Here is an 18,800-nt window from a genome sequence, read left to right as displayed (position 1 = left end):
TTTTTTATTTTGCTGCTCAAGAAACATTTATTATTATTATTATTATCAATGTTGAAAACAGTTGTGCTGCTTAATAATTTTGTAGAAAGTTCAAAAGAACAGCATTTATTTAAAATAGAAATCTTTTGTAACATTATAAATGCCTTCACTGTCATTTTTTGATCAATTAAACATGTCCTTTCTGAAGAAAAGTATACAATTATTTATTTAAAAAAAACGTACTCACCCCAAACAGTAGTGTATAAATTGACATATTGCAACCCTGTTCACTTAGATGTCAGTATCAGCATTGTCACTGAAAGTATCTCATCATTCATTGCTTTTTATGTACATTATACATAATGACAACAAGGCATTTATAGTGATTTAATGCCTTTATCAATAACTGTGAATATGAACAACAGAATTTTATTTAAAATGGCAAAACAAACACACACACACTTTTGGCCACTACTGTGTATATATATATATATATATATATATATATATATATATATATATATATATATTAAACAAAACCTACAATTTTGGTTAAGAAGCTGTGAGTCAGCACGTTCAGTATTACTCAGGACATGTCCTGACCCTAAAAATACATCCCACAATAGTGTCCCTCACCAACACCACCATAAGGTTGCAGGATGTTTTGTTATGAACCTAACACCTTCCCCCAGTTCTTTCTACCATCATGGAGAGTTCTTCCATTCTAGAAAGTACCAGTCAGACCTCCAGCACACCAGCTGTTGGGAGACACCTCCTCCCTCCCCCTCCCATCAGGCCGCTCTGGACATTTGCTACTGATTTCTCAGCTGTCATACCCGCTCCCTAAATAGACCATATCAGAGAGAGGCTATTTCACTGATATAAGAGGTGACCTCACATCTGCAAATTAAAATTAATCCACCATAACCAGAATAAATGAACAGCATGATGTGAAATAGTGAATAACCATGAAAGCCTGTAATCTCAGGTTGTGACTGATAAGATGCAGAATGCATCTGTAGCAACAGGAGGGGTGGATGAAGACGGTGCCACCCCTCACAATGAAATGGATCCATCCGTTATCCTGGTATGTGCCCCCCATGTGTAAGATATATATATATAAGTGACTCTTGGGGGGGCTGTTACAACTGATAAACCCAAACGACAAGAAACTACACAGAACAGACTTTCCTCTTACGACGAAGCAGAATTGACTTCAGTGACGGTACGTAACTATAATCACATGCATTATTGCTTGTCATAGGAGACAGAATGGGGAATATTTCTAATTTATAGAAAACAGAATTTGCAATTCACTGCATTCAGTATTGCTACTCTTATGAGGCCACACTGTTGCCCAAATAAGGCTTGAGGGTCAGACATTTAAAGTCAGATAACATGTGCTTGACCATTTGCTTGAGAAAATTGGCACCTAAATGGTAAGTCTGAACATGTTTTGATGTGCGAAATTGAAATTGTACAAGGAATGTGTTTGAATTAAAGGTTTGTAATTAAGGCAAGAGTCTACAGGCAAAAACATACACTGGGTAGCTTTTCCCAAAAGCATCGTAAGCTTAAGTTGATCGTAGCTCCATTGAAACGCTACCCTGGTCAATTTTGAGATTTTTGGGCTATTCGGCTTTTCATAATGTGTGTTTTCAGACTAATGGAAAGAAAACATCCAAAATACACTTTTAAGTGTTTGTTTTATTTCACTTTATCTATTTACATGCATGTCTGTAGAATTTAATTACAATATCTTTAAAGGACGTGTTTTTTCTCATGCACTGAACCAGAAATCTCCTCTTCAGCTGCACTTTTACACCAAAATTTTACAGTTTTACTCCTATCTATATTCTGAAGGTTTTAACAGAGGGGTTTGTTCATACATCATTTGCCTGATTTTATACAATGTTTATTCCTAAAAACATGGTGACATTTTTTTCTGGCTGTTGACAATATTTTCTGTCAGTATTTGACTTTATCCAATGCTCAAATTTCTGTTCTGGATTTTTATGACAATGAGTGCATATATGTAATTAGATAATGCCTCATTTGCATATTTAAACATAACATTTCAGAAAACTTGTAATATAAAAATGTCTACAATTCCTAATGTTATCAATCAACTGTGAAAGTATGATGATATATATCTCTCTTTTTAATGTTGCGTGCAACAATCTAATTAATTTTACATATAACAATTGCATGAATTTGACTGTATACAGAAAAGGGTTGCATGTTAACAAAATGTAACCATTCTCTGCTAGATGGGAGAAATTGAAGATCCAGTCCAGTTAAAGGATGAGGGTAACAAGCACTTCCAGGCTGGAGAAATCGACAAAGCCATCGAGTGCTACACAAAAGCCATAAAAGCCTGCAAAGACAAGAAAGCGCTCGCAGTCATCTACAGGAACAGATCAGCCTGTTTCCTGAAAAAGGTAAGAGTCTACTGCTTCACGTAGGCCTACTATTGGAAATGTGATAATTCCCACTTCTGAAGTTGTGATTACGAGCTTACTGCATTCAAGTTTCTACACGAGATGGCGTTCATGTGCAATTTTTTACCAAGGAAACTCGTATTTATGATAATTCCGAGAGCATGTGAAGGCAGGATACATAATGTACAGTGCACACATTATGGGAAGTTCATTTTTACGAGATGGGAAGTCATGTGTAAGACATGTTAAGACAAGTAATTTCACTCGGCGGCCATCTTTGAAATGCCTCTCGGCATCCAAGTGCAGCTCCTATCTTTGTGAATGGGGAAATATAACATTTTCCAAAACACTTCACTAAGCATACAATTAAATTTAATTTTTAAAAACACCAATGAAATCTGACAACAACACTGAATTGTTTTTAAACTCTACCTCTAGAACCGAATGTGCATCAGGTGTTTTGCTTTTTTATGTTTTTAATTCATTTAGAAAGCCACTGTAAACTTTATCGTTACATATTATATGGTTATATTAGCTTATTTTGTTGTAAATAAAAAAGCCTGACAATGTCACTGACACGCCCCAACTCGTAAATGTCGGGGCTCCAGAGCTTTCCACTGTATTTTCCACTATTTTTTGGTGGTGTTCATGTGCGCTCAACTCATAAACACGATCTTTCCGACATGACTTGAATGCACCATCACATATTTCTGAATAAATTTCATTTGATGTCTTGTTTTTCAGGAAAATTATAACAATGCAGCATCAGACGCCACTAAAGGTATGATTTGCAAATTAATTCTTCCTTTTTTTATGTTTTCAACTTTGATTTCAAGCTCATTTTACCATCAAACACCTTAAACATGTTACTGCTGATCTATTAAAATATTATAAATGAATGCTGATCTGTTTCTTTTATACAGCTATCGATGTGGATGCTGCGGACATCAAGGCTCTGTACAGAAGATGCCAAGCGCTAGAGAAGCTTGGCAAACTGGACATGGCCTTTAAGGACGTTCAGAGATGTGCAACCATAGAGCCTAAAAACAAGACCTTCCTCGAGACCCTCAGAAGACTCGGAGCTGAGATCCAGCAGAAGGTGAGGATTGTTTATGTCAGAATGCTTTAGACTTCATATAAATCACATCTGAGTTTCTAAAGAGCTTATCTGATTTTCCCCACAGCTAAAAACAACCTTCTCAACAGACTCCAGAGTGCAGAACATGTTTGACATCCTATTTTCAGATGAATCAGATAAGGAAAAGAGAGAAAAGGTTTGAACAGTTTCCTAGAACTCTGTTCCCTTTTAGCTTGGAACAGTAAAGCAAAACTAAATGAATCTATTGCAGATTCGCAAGCCAACTTTTTCTCAGTTAAACTAAACAACATGTTTGTTGGGTTCAGGCTGCCAACAATCTGATTGTGCTGGCCAGAGAGGACGCGGGAGCAGAGAGAATATTCGAGAACAACGGTGTGCCTTTACTTGTGCAGCTGATTGACACAGGAAAACCTGAGATGATTCTGGCTGCCGTCCGGACCCTGTCAGGAATGTGCACAGGCCACAGAGCAAGGGTGAGGAACTGACAAATAACCAACCAATTTAAAAAAAATCTAAACTACCTGAGAAGCACAAAATTAAAACTGTACATAAATATGCATATATATTAAGATACTGAAACTCGTTTTAATATAATTAATGCTGAAATAATCACCATTACTTTTTGTGTTGTATTTTATATTAAAATAAGACAAAGAATTATTTTATTTAGGTGGCATAAATATAAATTTATGTGAGATGAAAAAACAATTAGTCAAAATGAATTTGCATATTTGTATGCATAAGAAAAATATCCATTAATTAACATACTTTCTGAATGTGTTAATTATTTAGCTGAAACATTAATAATATATTAAATACACATATTAAGACGTGTATTATATAAAATATATTTATTATTTTATCAGGAGTTTTTTTTTTTTTTTTACTGAAAAACAAGACTTACTAAAATGATTTTTCAAATTTATGCAATAAAGAATACAATATAAGAAAATAGATAAATAATAAGGAATACAATAAAGGTCACAAAACAAAATTTATGTGAGGGGAAAAACGAATTGGTCAAAATGACTGTATTAATTATTAAGAGAAAACAATATAATATAATATAATATAATATAATATAATATAATATAATATATATGGGCTCAACAATAAGGCCAGTGAACCTAAACAGATGAGAAATAAAACATATAACACTATATTTGATCCATGGGTACTAAGTTTGTGACTGCACTAAAGCATAAAAATACCATAATATGTTTGCAGATATTTAGGAAACATGCTAAGTTCACATACTTGTTTCTCTGAAAACCATTGCTACAGCCAGGTAGGCCTATTTTACTTTGAAATGTGCGTTCCGTGTGCCAATTTACCAATAGTATTTCACCACCCCGGGTTTCCAGTTGGCAGAAAACACATGCAGCGAATTGCAGCCATGGAAGCCAGCAAACAGCGAACTGGGCAAGAGATCACAGATTGTACCCGATCTAAAAAGACTCAGTATACATCTAAAAATCTCTGTGAATGGGAGTATATTAAAATGCGATATCAACTCATTATAAATCAATAAATAAACTAATCAGCTTACAGTGTGTAAGTCTCCTCGCCTTCCAGTGTCAGTTGAGCTTGCTCCTGTTGCGTGTCCTCAAACTGGCAACCCGCATCAAGTCTGAGGAGGAGGGGGCGGGGCAAACAAGATTTTGAATTTGGACTGCAGTACCCATTTCAACCACTAGCTGTCATTCTTACACACCACACCATTAAAGTGATAGCAGCCTAATATTCCTGCGGCTGTCTGTGTTTTTAATGTTAATCAAACAAATGACAAAGAACAAAAATCATTCACTGCTCTTGACTGAATAACTTTTGTTACTTTAATAAGTATTAATATATATTTAATTTAAGAAGACTATGTAGTATTATTTTACATTTGATTACTTTATTCAATTTCTGTACCTGAAAACTACTCTTAGACCTTCCTAAAAAACTTGTATGTTCTGTTGGATTTATTTGTGCTATTGCTCTTAATTTGATTATTGTTTTCTCATTTTATTGCTAAATGTTTACAACTTTAATTTTTTTTTTTAAATAATATTTGGTGTCAAAACCTTATTTTTTAAGGTTGCATGAGTAAAACACAATGGAAACATAAACTATTTTAATTTATTTATTACTTTTCAATGAACATTTTGGCAGGGAAAGTAAAAATTTGAACCACTGTCCTGACTAGGCTAGTAGAAAATCCTTAGCATTGAGCCCTGACATATTAAGATACTGTATTATATATATTTATTATTTTTTTCTTGATTTTATTTTTACTGAGAAAAAAAATACAGACAATAAATAATACAATAAAAGAATATAATGAAATAATAAAAATACAATAAAGACCACAACAACCCATTTTAATTTCATGCGGTCTTAAAGGCAATGTTATTCCTGGTGCAGTTCTACAATTTTCTGTGTTTGTGGCCTCTAATTTATAAATGTTTGTGTTAATAATGTGTTTGTGTTTTAAAGGCAACTGCCATCATCCACATGGTGGGAATCAGCAAACTGTGCAGCATCATGGCTGTGGACAATGAGGAGATTGCTCTGGCAACTGCAAACCTGTTCCAGTGTGTCTATGACTCTCTCACTGGAGGAGACCAGAGAAATTATGGCAAAGAAGAGGCCCTCGTACTCGGTAAGAGAGAGCAGCTGAGCAAATGAGCATTCAGAGGAGCATTACTGAAGATCATTTGAACCAATTTGCAATGGATTTCTGAGTGGTAAATGTGCAAACTGCTTTTGTCCGATGACTGGCAGACTCCAGTAGGGACTTGAAGGATATCCTGCTTGCCTTGTTGGAGATGATCGCAAGTAAGAAGGTGTCTGGACATGGTCGAGACCAGGCCCTGAACCTTCTGACTAGGAATGTGCCAAGAAAAGACAAGAAAGACACTGATCACTCCAAGTGCCTTTTCACCATTGACCACGGTACGTCTCAAGACACCTAACCCCCAATCGCTCCCCGGGCGCCTGCTCACTGCTCCGGGTGATTGTTCACAGTGTGTGTGTGTTCATGGTGTGTGTGCACTTGAAGGGGGAAATGCAGAGCACAAATTCCTAATATGGGACACCATACTTGGCCGCACGGCATGTCACGTCACGTCACGTCAAAAGCTACTTAAATGCCCTTATTGAACTAAGGCCTAATCCTGGCTTAATCTAAGCCCTGTCTGTGAAACCAGGCATTAGTTTCTTATATTAATTAACCCCCTTAACACCTGTTTTTGTTTTTTTCTTGGTCACACTTTAGTTTAGGGTCCAATTCTCACTATTATCTAACTATTAAGTACAACTTTTGCCTCAGTAAACTCCTAATTACTGCTTATTAATAGTTAGTAATGTAGTTGTTAAGTTTAGGTACTGGATAGGATTAAAGGTTGTAGAATATGGTCATGCAGAATAAGACATTAATATGTGCTTTATAAGTACTAATAAACAGCTAATATCCTAGTAATATCCAACTAGTTAGTAGTGAGGATCGGACCATAAACTCAAGTGGTTCTTATTTGAAGAACCAGGATTTCAAGTGTCTTGAAAAACCTGGATATATGAGGAAACCTAGTGATTTCTAGACATGGAAAAGTCATGTAAATTTATAAAATCTTACATTTATAATATATACATTTTTCTAGTTATGCCAGACTCAAAAATTATTGGGTAGAAGCTGTAAGTGAAATTCTTAATCCCAATCCAATAAATCACAAAAACTAGAAAAGTAATCGGCACTTCGGATATTGTTACAGATAGACTTGTGCCGATATTCGGTAATGCGATAAATCGCGATAATGAACATGCACGATATTGTAATCGTGGGCACTTCAGAATACCGTAAATAATAATTTATTACCAATTATTAATTTTTTTATAAGGCAATTAAGAATACTTTACCCATCAATCGTATAAAATGCACAACATCGCTGTATTCTGCGTCAAAAGGACACGCGCTCAGATGTAAACAATCGAAACAATCCCAACGTGCATGAGAAGCACATGGCGGAACGAGTGAAGGAGACGAGCTGAATGAAAGTGCGCGTTCACTCTCTGACAGCAGAGGCAGTGTTGCCAGATCTCGCGACACAAATAAGCAACCAGGCCTGTGAAAACAAGCCCAAAACAAGCGACTTTTTCTACGGACAGTATCCTCTTTGCTCCACGATGTATTTTTCACTGGGTGACGTGACAGCGCCACGGCTTGTCGGACAAAGCAACAGTAACTAAGGGGGGCGGGTCTTTGCGAAGGGCCAATTAGAAGCAGGATGTGGGTGGGGAAAAACTCTCCTGTGTGTATGGGGAAAGGGGAGGACAGAGAGAACAGGCTAGACGAGACAAACTCCTACATTTAAATAACATATAGAAAATATCTGCTTGACAACTTATTATGGAGCTGGGATCAAGCCCAAAATAAGCAACTACACTTTAGAAACCATAGACATCATATATAGCTAGACGCCCTATCGAATGCTACTGCCTATTGGCACGGACGAGCCGTGGAGCCGCCATCTTGGATCGGTCGCCAGCTCCACTCAGTGTAACTTGTTTGACAGGTGCAATGAGCTGTCAGCGCATTTAATTAATCATATCTCACAGAATACCTAACTGATTTTGACTCGGGATTTTTTGCTGCAAAGGTAATTCATGTAGCTATGATACAGGACACATTGTTGAATGTATTTTAATATTCATAGTAGACTTAACAGTTATATAATATTCTGATATAATAAGATATAAAGTGACCAGACGTCCAAAATCAAAATATGTGATGTAGGATATAAGGTAATTTATAAATCACACATTATAGATATAATAAAGAAGCAGAAACAGATAGTTGCAGTAAAATACGATATTTTAGTAATACTAGCAGAAGTAACTCGATTTGCGCTTTGCCGTCATGTGTGTATGCTTCCTGATATCACGTGCACAAACACAAATAACTATTTTGTCCGGTCGAACAATGTATGTATTAAATTCAGATTGGATTGTGTTGATAATAGGCACTTAACGTTACCTAACGCTAAAAGTAAGTTTCGTGCATTGAGCGCATTCTTGTGCTTTCGAACTTCCTTCTGATCTGAATAGTAGTTATGTGGAAAACACTTGCGAGGTCCGACGGTTAAGCAGAGCGGTTAAGATAAAGGGGCTTGAATAATTAATAATCAATATAACCTTACGAAAATATATTTATTAAATGTTATCCACATTATATTTAATCTGCAACAGCATTGTGAACATTTATAACGATGCGTTTGGTCATTAACTTTTAAATGCATCATTATGCAAAGATGAGGAGAGTTATTGCATGAAAGACCCATGACTGGCAGATCAACGTGCGACTACATCTCTCCGAAACGGTAGGAAAATAAATTTAATTAAATGTGGAGGATTTTAACTGTGACAGGATGATTGACAGGGTAGTTTAAACAGTTACAGGTTGCGTAAATAAGCGACATAACGTCCGTTAAAGACGCAGTTATGACGGTAGTATGTCCCAAAGCTTGTCTACTCTTCTGCTACACACTCAAAAGTATGTACTTTTTCTTTACAAAAACAGTAAATGCTTTTAGGACGTCGTATAAGTAGGCGAATTGGGACGCAGCTTAGGAGTACGACCGGTCTAAGATGGCGGCCGCAAATCTCGGCGCCCAGTGGCCAATAGGGCGTCTACCTATATGATGTCTATGTTAGAAACAAGCCCAAAAAAACGCGACCCGCGACTACCAATATTTGTAAGCGACTTTATAGAAAAACAAGCCCAAAGTCGCTTATAATAAGCGGACTTGGCAACACTGAGCAGAGGGTGCTGATGGAACAGCAGAGTGCAGCGGTTACCACGGAAACCGTGCAAACAAAGTAACTGCGCTAGTGAAGTTTTTAAAACGCTTCAAACAGCCATTCATTTTTTTGTAATCTCAGTGTTGTTCATCACAGCACCAAATACTGAATACTTAAAAAAGACTTAAAAGGATATTTATTTTCAAACCTAAACATTTTTATATCTTAATCTGGACTACAACATGCCCTAATGATTAGAAATGTTCTGATTATTTGTTATTGTTCAGTAAAACTTTGAAAACATACAGCTTCATTAGTTAACATGGTAATTTATTATCACTAAACTGACAATAAAAATACTTATAAAGTATTAATTATTATTAATTAATGTTAATTTCTTGGTTACTGTTTAATAACATTACTAAAATCAAAATAACTTATTTAATGGACCTGAGATAAAACTAACAATGATCAGTTGTGTTTCTAAACTAACATTAACAAAAAATAACACTTTCTGTAACAAATGTAGCTATTGCTCAATCTTAGTTAATGCATTAAATAGAGTAAAGTGTTATCTGTTGTTCTTTATAGCCTAATTCTTTTGCATTTTAGTCTGTTTGAAAATTTCAGTCAGAGTTGTTTTTGTTTTATTACAAAAAGAGTTCTTAAACCTGTTAAACTGACAAATTGTTTTGCAACTTATTTTAATATCGTGATAATACCGTATACCGTGATAAAAGCTTTAGCAATTAATTGCAACATGAAAATTTTATACCGTCACATGCCTAGTTACAATTGAATTGTTCATATCGGTGCATCCCTAGTTTTTGCTGTCCGGAGCAATCATATTCTTTCAGTTCCTTTCAAGCTGATAGAAGGACTAAAATTACATGTTTTAATGTTTTTTTGATGGAAATGTCTCGAAAACAGGCCTGAAGAAGATTCTGAAGGTCTGCGGTCAGGTTCCAGACCTTCCCGATCAGTTGCAGCTGACAGAAAACACACAGCTGATTGCCAGCGTTCTCCTCAACAAGCTCTACGATGACTTGCGCTGTGACCCTGAGCGAGATAACTTCAGAGATATCTGTGATGAGTACATTAAGTAAGTTCCACTTTTGCCACAAAATTAGAACCCTATTTAAACATACATAGATTTAGAAAGTGGCACATAGAATTTTGCATATACTATTCTTAACGTTGTTGGTTTTTATCAACAGGAGCAAGTTTGACCCCAACGACATGGACAAAAACATCCATGCCATCAATACTTTGTCAGGCATTCTGCAGGGGCCTTTTGACGTGGGCAACATCCTTGCAGGTCGTCAGGGCGTTATGGAGATGATGGTGGCACTTTGTGGATCCGAGCGTGAAGTGGACCAGTTGGTAGCAGTGGAGGCCCTCATTCACGCATCCACCAAAACCAGCAAAGCCTCCTTCTTTATCAGCAATGGAGTAACTCTGCTGAAGGAAATGTACAAGAAAACTAAGAATGAAAAGATCAAGATCAGAGCCCTTGTGGTAGGCAAATTACATGCTTAAATGCTATTCAAACTGTTTGTTGCAGTGTTCATTAGCATTTGATATAGTTTGTAACATAATATATCCAATTTCTTTTCTCAGGGTCTGTGTAAACTGGGATCAGCTGGAGGAGATGATTACAGCATGAGACAATTTGCAGAGGGTTCCACTGAGAAACTGGCCAAGCAGTGCAGAAAGTGAGAGCGCTAGCTATCTTTTATTTAAAAGATTATATTATGAGAATTTAATTTTCCTTTATCTTTTAAAGTATTAGTCCACTTTTAAATATACTTTTCCTGATAAATTTACTCACCCCCATGTCATCCAAGATGTTCATGTCTTTCTTTCGTCAGTCGAAAAGAAATGAAGGTTTTTGAGGAAAACATTCCAGGATTTTTCTCCTTACAGTGGATTTCAATGGCTACCAACAGATTGAAGGTCCAAATTACAGTTTCAGTGCAGCTTCAAGGCTTTAAACGATACCAGATGAGTAATAAGGGTCTTATCTAGCGAATCGATCGGTCATTTTCGGAAAAAATACAACCGTTTATGCTTTATAAACAAAATATCGCCTTGAACGTACTTTCCGCTTCCGCATTCTTCATAACGCTTACGCTGAATGTCCTACGCCTTCCCTATTCTACTTACGGAACGAACGCGGCGCCAGTTTCGTTTTTTACCGTAACTTGAATAGGGAATTTCTTTTCGACTGATGAAAGAAAGACATGAACATCTTGGATGACATGGGGGTGAGTAAATTTATCAGGAAAAGTGTATTTAAAAGTGGATTTATTCTTTTATTCTTTTATTCAGCAAGGATGCATTCAGTTCATCAAAAGTGACAGTAAACAAATGTAAAATGTTACAAAAGATTTCAATTTCAAACATAAATGCTGTTTGGCCATTCTGTTCATCAATGAATTCTGAATAAACAAACTGTATCATGCTTTCCACAAAAATATTAAGCAGCACAACTGTTTTCAACATTGATAATAATAAGAAATGTTTCTTGAGCAGCAAATGAGCATATAATAAGGATCATGTGACACTGAAGACTGGAGTAATGATGCTGAAAATTCAGCTTTGCATCACAGGACATTTTAAAATAGAAAACATTTATATTGTTTCACAATATTACTGTTTTACCATATTTTTGATCAAATAAATGCAGCCTTGGTGAGCAGAAGAAAACATTTTTAAAAATCTTACCAACCCCAATCTTTTGAATGGCAGTGTATTCATGACTCAAAAAGACTGAAACTAAGATGGAAACACTTCATTTCTGATAACAGTAACTCATTAAATACATTCACATATTACATTGTCAACAATTTTGTTTGTAATTGCTCCGTGCAGAAGTTATAGGGTCAAACTGCATTTCAACTATAGATTTGGTTTATTTCAGGTGGCTCTGCAACCCTACACTTGATGTGCGCACCAGGAAATGGGCCATTGAAGGTTTGGCTTATCTTACCAATGATGCTGATGTAAAAGATGACTTTGTTGAAGATGAAGCAGCCTTGAGGGCCATGTTTGAGCTCGCCAAGGTATGTGAAAGACCAAATAAACCTATAGAGATTCACATGTCAATGTACAAATACACAATATACATTTTTCTCTCATAGTCAAAAGATAAGACCATCCTGTATGCTGTTGCCTGCACCCTGATCAACTGCACCAACAGCTATGACAAGAAAGAGATCATCCCAGAGATGGTGCAGCTGGCCAAGTTCTCCAAACAACACGTCCCTGAGCAGCACCCAAAGGTAAGGTGATATGGCAAATAAATCGGTACAAATATTCCATTTACTTTCTTAATAAATACTTAAGTTGAGTTAATATATACATTTTAAAGCATTTTGCTTGTGCTTTAGGATAAGAAGGATTTCATTGAAAGGCGAGTGAAGAGGCTATTGAAAGCTGGAGTTACATCAGCTCTTGCTGTCATGGTCAAAGCTGATAATTCCATCCTGACCGATCAAACCAAAGAGATGCTTTCAAGGTAAGACTCGAGAAATTTTAAAAGAATATATATAATATATAATATGGCCTATTATGCTGTTGAAGTTAACACACAATTTTTTGTCCACCCAGAGTGTTTCTTGCCTTGGCAGATGATGTTAAAGATCGTGGCACAATTGTAGCTCAAGGTGGAGGAAAGGTGAGACCACAGAGCAAATACAAACCCAACAGATACTTCAGTGAATCTCATACTTTTGTGAAATATAAACTCTTCACTACTATGTGCAACAGGCTTTGATCCCTTTAGCCCTTGAGGGAACCGACAAAGGAAAAGTAAAGGCCAGCCATGCTCTGGCAAAGATCGCTGCTGTCTCCAATCCTGAAATCGCCTTCCCTGGCGAGAGGGTAAGATAACCTTTTACTTCTGTAGCACTGTGAAAGCCAGACGAATGGGCAAAATGCTTAAAGGGTAATTAAAATACATTTTTGCATTCCATGTTGATATCACACATTATTTCAAATACTAAGAGTATTTTTCTGAGCATGAAAAATTTACAATAAAATGGAATACCTAATTTTCCATGTTTCTACCCTTTCCATAACAGATATATGAAGTTGTACGACCACTGGTTTCCTTGCTAAACACAGAACGAGATGGTATGGAAAACTTTGAAGCTCTGCTGGGTCTTACAAATCTTGCTGCCTTGAATGACAAACTTCGGTGAGTGTCAAACATTTTAGTTAGAGATTTGTTGTAAACCCCCACCATTAAGTATTCGATGCAAACATTCACGAATGACAGGATCCAGAAACAACAAAACCAAAAACAAATGCAGTATCTCAAAGACCAAGACATCAGAATAAAACTGCAAAAGAATTGTTGCTAAACACTAACAAGACTCCACAAATACATAAAATACAGACTGGACAGGAAGTGGCTTCCTAGAAATTCAGTGAGGGTTCCCTCTGGTGGGCTGATGGAGGAACTACAGGTTCTGATGAAACTGCAAATATTCCGTGCATTCCAGATGGGATATATCGCCCTCTGAAGGGCACTTCAGAGTGAAAACAATCATGGCCGCCATATTGAAGGGTTGTTCCAAACCGAAGTGCTCAAAACTGGCCACTTCAAAGGGGCCTTCGGAATGAAGGATTTCACAGGACACAACTGAGGTTGTCCCTGCGTTCCATTCGGAAGGGCTGATCCCTATGCCCTAATCCCTTCAAAGGGTTTGCTCTCCGGAGTGAGAGCTTTGAAGGGATGAAGGGTGTAGGGGTCAAAAAAAACTTCTTTTGGAACGCACTTCTGCGTCATCTTAACGAGACAATCAAAGAGGAGTAAATTGTGCAAGCTGCGCCCTTTGTTTAACGTTAGTTTATTTATTTATTTATTTTAGGTTTAGGCATGTAGGCTGACATTTGAATGGACTGATAAAGGGAGCTGTAAAGTATTTTTGTTGAAGTACAATGTAATTTTGACCATAATAATGTGCCAAATCTAGCTCATATAAATATTACAGTAGTATGGAAAAATACATTTATAGGTAAAATCGAACTCCTATAACCTCCTGTACCCATTCTGTGATGTCAAAGAACTTCCCTGTGCAAAGGATCATGGGGGTCTGAAGTGTCCATCAGTTGTACCCTTCGAAATCCTTCATTCCGAAGGGCCCTTTGAAGTGGCCAGTTTTGAGCACTTTGGTTTGGAACTACCCTTCAACATGGCGGCATTTTCACTCTGAAGTGCCCTTCAGAGGGCGATATATCCTGTTTGGAATGCACCGTGTGTCTAGAAGGGATACAGCAATGGCCAGAAGTGAGGCAAAATTTCACAATAAAATAACAGTACATTAATTTGCTACTTATCAGATTGTGTTTTATTAACAACTACAACTACACCTACCCCAACCCTAAACCTACCCTTACAATAATGCAAATACAGTAACCAATATTAATCTACTCATCGTTCAGAGCGTGTTTTTTGGGGGGTCAACTAGCGTACAAAATGTGCGACGAAGGCGCCTCCTTGATTGTCTCGTTAAGAAAACACAAAAGTGCATTCCAAAAAAAGAGTTTTTTTGATGCCTACACCCTTCATCCCTTAGAAGCTCTCACTCCAGAGGGTAAACCCTTTGAAGGGATTAGGGCATAGGTATGAGCCCTTCCGAATGGAACGCAGGGTTCGTGTCACATTATGCTGCATCCTAATATGCATACTTCTCTACTATACAGGTGCTGGTCATATAATTAGAATATTGTGAAAAAGTTCATTTTTTTATTGTAAATTATTTTTAAAAATTAAACTTTCATATATTCTAGATTCCCTACATGTAAAGTAAAACATTTCAAAAGTTTTTTTTTTTTAATTTTGATGATTAGAGCGTACAGCTCATGAAAGTCCAAAATCCAGTATCTCAAAATACTAGAATATTTCCTAAGAACAATCAAAAAATGGATTTTCAAAACAGAAAAGTTCAAGTTCTTTAAAGTATGTTCATTTGTACACTCAATACTTGGTCAGCAACACATATTACAGCAAATGACTTGCTCTAGCACAAATTACAGCATCAGTGAAGTGTGGCATGGAAGTGATCAGCCTGTGGCACTGCTGAGGCACTATTGAGCCTTCAGATCATCTGTATATTGTTGGATTGACTGTTTCTCGTATTTCTCTTGAAAATATCCCATAGATTCAGGGGTCAGGCATGTTGGCTGGCCAATAAAATCACAGTAATATCATGGTCATCAAACCACTTGGAAGTGGTTTTTGCACTGTGGGCAGGTGCTAAAGTCCTGCTGGAAAAGGAAATCAGCATCTCCATAAAGCTTGTCAGCAGATGGAAGCATAAAGTGCTCCAAAATCTCCTGGAAGATGGCTATTGGCTGCATTGACTGATGTCTGAGTGTGGTGACTCTTGATGCTCTGACTCCGGCTTCATTCTACTCATTGTGAAGCTCTCCCAAGTGTTTGAATCGGCTTTACTTGACAGTATTCTCAAGCTTGTGGTCATCCCTGTTGCTTGTGCACCTTTGCCTACCCAATTTCTTCCTTCCAGTCAACTTTGCATTTAATATGCTTTGATACATCACTCTGTAAACAGCCACCACATTCAGTAATGACCATCTGTGACTTACTCTCTTTGTGGAGGGTGTCAATGATTGTCTCCTGGACCATTGCCAAGTCAGCAGTCTTCCCCATTAGTGTGGTTTCAAAGAACAAGAGATACCCGAAATTTATACTGTAGGGATGGTCATTTAATGAAACTCAAATGTAAATATTCTAATATTTTGAGATACTGGATTTTGGACTAGCTGTACGCTCTAATCATCAAAATTTAAAAAAACAACAACTTTTGAAATGTTTTACTTTACATGTAGGGAATCTAGAATATATGAAAGTTTCATTTTTAAAAATAATTTACAATAAAAAAATGAACTTTTTCACGATATTCTAATTATATGACCAGCACCTAGCGAAAAACAGTATGTGAAAAGAGTAGTATTCACAGTATTCATAAAAAAGTATGCAATAAGTATATACTACTTCCAGCAAGATTCCAAAGTGCACATCCATTAGACAGTTCACTATCCCATAAGGCCACGGGAGGGGATTTGTGAATGACAGTGAAGTGATACAACTGTCGCTGATAAGTTATAATAATGATAATGACAACATGCTGATTTTTATTTTTTGACCAGAGGCTTTTTTTAATTATTATTATTAAACATTTGCACACATTCATACTATATAGAACATACATTTTAATGGCTGTGAAGTAATTACTTACTCAAAAGAAGTACCTACTCAGAGAGTATGCGATTTCTGATTTCTATCTTGATTCTCGGATGGATGGATGGATGGATGGAAGGAAGGATAGAGAGAGAGAGAGAGAGAGAGAGAGAGAGAGAGGTAGAGAGAGAGAGGTGAACAAGTAAAAACAGAAACCAAGAGCCATACTCACATCATTGGGAAAAATATAATTTACACAGAACCAAATCCGTAACCCTAAAATTTGGAACTATTCTGGAAATGCAAATCTAATTATTTATCTCTCTTTGCACAGAGTAAAAATCCTAAAAGAGAAAGCACTTCCAGAGATTGAAAACTACATGTTTGAGGAACATGATCAAATCAGACAAGCCGCCACGGAGTGCATGTGCAATCTAGTTTGCTGCAAGGAGGTATGAAATTACTACAGAGAACACATTCTGTTAACCAAATGTTGCCTTTTTTGGAAATATTGACCAGATTCATTATTTTGACAGGTTCAAGACAGATATCTGCAAGATGGCAATGATAAACTGAAGCTTCTTATCCTGCTCTGTGGTGAAGATGATGAGCAGCTTCAGAGGGCAGCTGCTGGTGCACTGGCTATGCTCACTGCCGCTCAGAAGAAACTCGCTGTTAAGATGACTAAAGTGGTATGTATCATTAAACAGCCTTCACGTCTCACTGGTGGTACACTGGTATGGTGTTGCTATCAGATGCTCATACAAAAGATGATTAACTTTAATATTATTTTTTATTATCTACAGACTGAGCAGTGGCTTGAGATCCTTCAGAGATTATGTATCCATGACAACCCTGAAATTCAGCACAGAGGTCTTGTGACAGTGTGTAACATGCTGGATGCTGATGAACAACTAGCCAAGAAGCTCATTGAAAGTGAATTGCTGGAAATCCTGACATATGTTGCAAAACTGGAGGACAACCCGAAGAAGCAGGATGCTATTAACGCAGCTCGTGCCTGCCTTTCTACAGCCATGGATCAAGGACTTGTAAAGCCGTTTTCAAATTAAACAGAACGCAATTCATTGTGACATGTCATTAGATGAATAGAGAATGGTCTGCTTTCTGGGAAAGTGGAAAGACTGCAAACCATTTGCAATGTTTTCTTTTTTTTTAATTTCTAATGATAATCATAGTTCTTTTTAAGATGATATGTTTGTGTGGCTGTTTGTTTGATCAGTGGTCTTTCATTTTGGTATTTATTTAACATGCTCATTTAATATTTCATGTATTTGCACTTGTGAAGTTTTGATTTACAGAAAAAAAAACTTTTTGGAGAAAAGATGACTGGGATGTAGTGATTTTGGATTAGCCTCACACGAGGGCACCACAAATGTAGTGGTTTATTGTCTTAAATATTAATATTAATATTTTTGTATTAATATTAATATTGAGTCAGATGATTCCTTCCAATATTTCGGGGCACCAGTCAGAATTCTCACCTTGACAATAAAGAACAATCATGAAAGATTGTTAACTGAATTAATATTTTATAAATTGGAGGAAGTTTATCATCTGACCAAGGATTAAGTGAGATTCGGGCAAGCTTGTAGAGCCTCTGATTATCAACACAAGAATGACACAGTTTGCAATAAAATGAATTTATTAACAAAAAGATATACAAGAGTAAAATATCACACTCACTAAATACTACGAAGGAAAATGACTAAGCTACTAAGGAAAAATGACTAAACTCCTAAGAAAATTGAATCAATAATCAAACAGAAACTACAAACTACAACACAAATGGATGTTAACAAAACTGCATGCCAAGTAGATGAGCAACGGATTGGACGAAGCAATGAATGGGTAATTAGCAGTCTATGAGGGGGTCAATTGTGGTCTTTCTGGATGCTGGTATTAAAAATAAGTAAATAAGCATTTACTCTGAATACAGATAACATGTCTAATGTATCCATCTGTGTACGCTGACCCTAGGAAAACAGTCTCTACACAAATAGCAATCTCATTTAGCAACAACCTAATGCCAAGGCTTTTGGAAAAGGTTTAGTTATCTTATATTTACGTTTCACTTGGTCGGGTGATCAGTCCAGGACTGGGAAACGTTGTTCACTGGTATCCTTCGGTGTGCAGTGGGAGATTGGATTGCTTTCCAACAGCTGCAGAGCTACACTGAGTGCTGGAGATCTTTGTGTAATCCAGAGAACTGTAGGACAGATGATGGTCGGTCCGTAGGATCTTCTGTAGGTTGGAGGTACTTGGGTTATGT

General features: G+C 36.7%; 1 protein-coding gene across 1 annotated transcript; it reads left to right on the top strand.

Annotated features, from left to right (window-relative positions):
* Positions 1-1,092: 1,092 nt before the first annotated feature.
* Positions 1,093-18,508, top strand: unc45b (unc-45 myosin chaperone B). The gene is made up of 20 exons (XM_048210431.1): positions 1,093-1,204; positions 2,250-2,420; positions 3,165-3,201; positions 3,344-3,519; positions 3,605-3,694; positions 3,825-3,992; positions 6,001-6,166; positions 6,289-6,459; positions 10,231-10,402; positions 10,518-10,818; positions 10,921-11,015; positions 12,224-12,365; positions 12,444-12,584; positions 12,693-12,820; positions 12,913-12,979; positions 13,072-13,185; positions 13,386-13,501; positions 16,845-16,962; positions 17,047-17,202; positions 17,317-18,508. Exons 2-20 carry the CDS (start codon positions 2,250-2,252, stop codon positions 17,578-17,580), a joined length of 2,793 nt encoding a protein of 930 aa, XP_048066388.1. The 5' UTR covers positions 1,093-1,204; the 3' UTR covers positions 17,581-18,508.
* Positions 18,509-18,800: the final 292 nt, after the last annotated feature.

This window comes from Megalobrama amblycephala, linkage group LG12, assembly GCF_018812025.1.
Source record: "Megalobrama amblycephala isolate DHTTF-2021 linkage group LG12, ASM1881202v1, whole genome shotgun sequence".
Classification (NCBI taxonomy): Eukaryota; Metazoa; Chordata; class Actinopteri; order Cypriniformes; family Xenocyprididae; genus Megalobrama; species Megalobrama amblycephala.
Note: the sequence above shows the minus strand (reverse complement) of the source record. Positions and strands in the feature narration are given on the sequence as shown.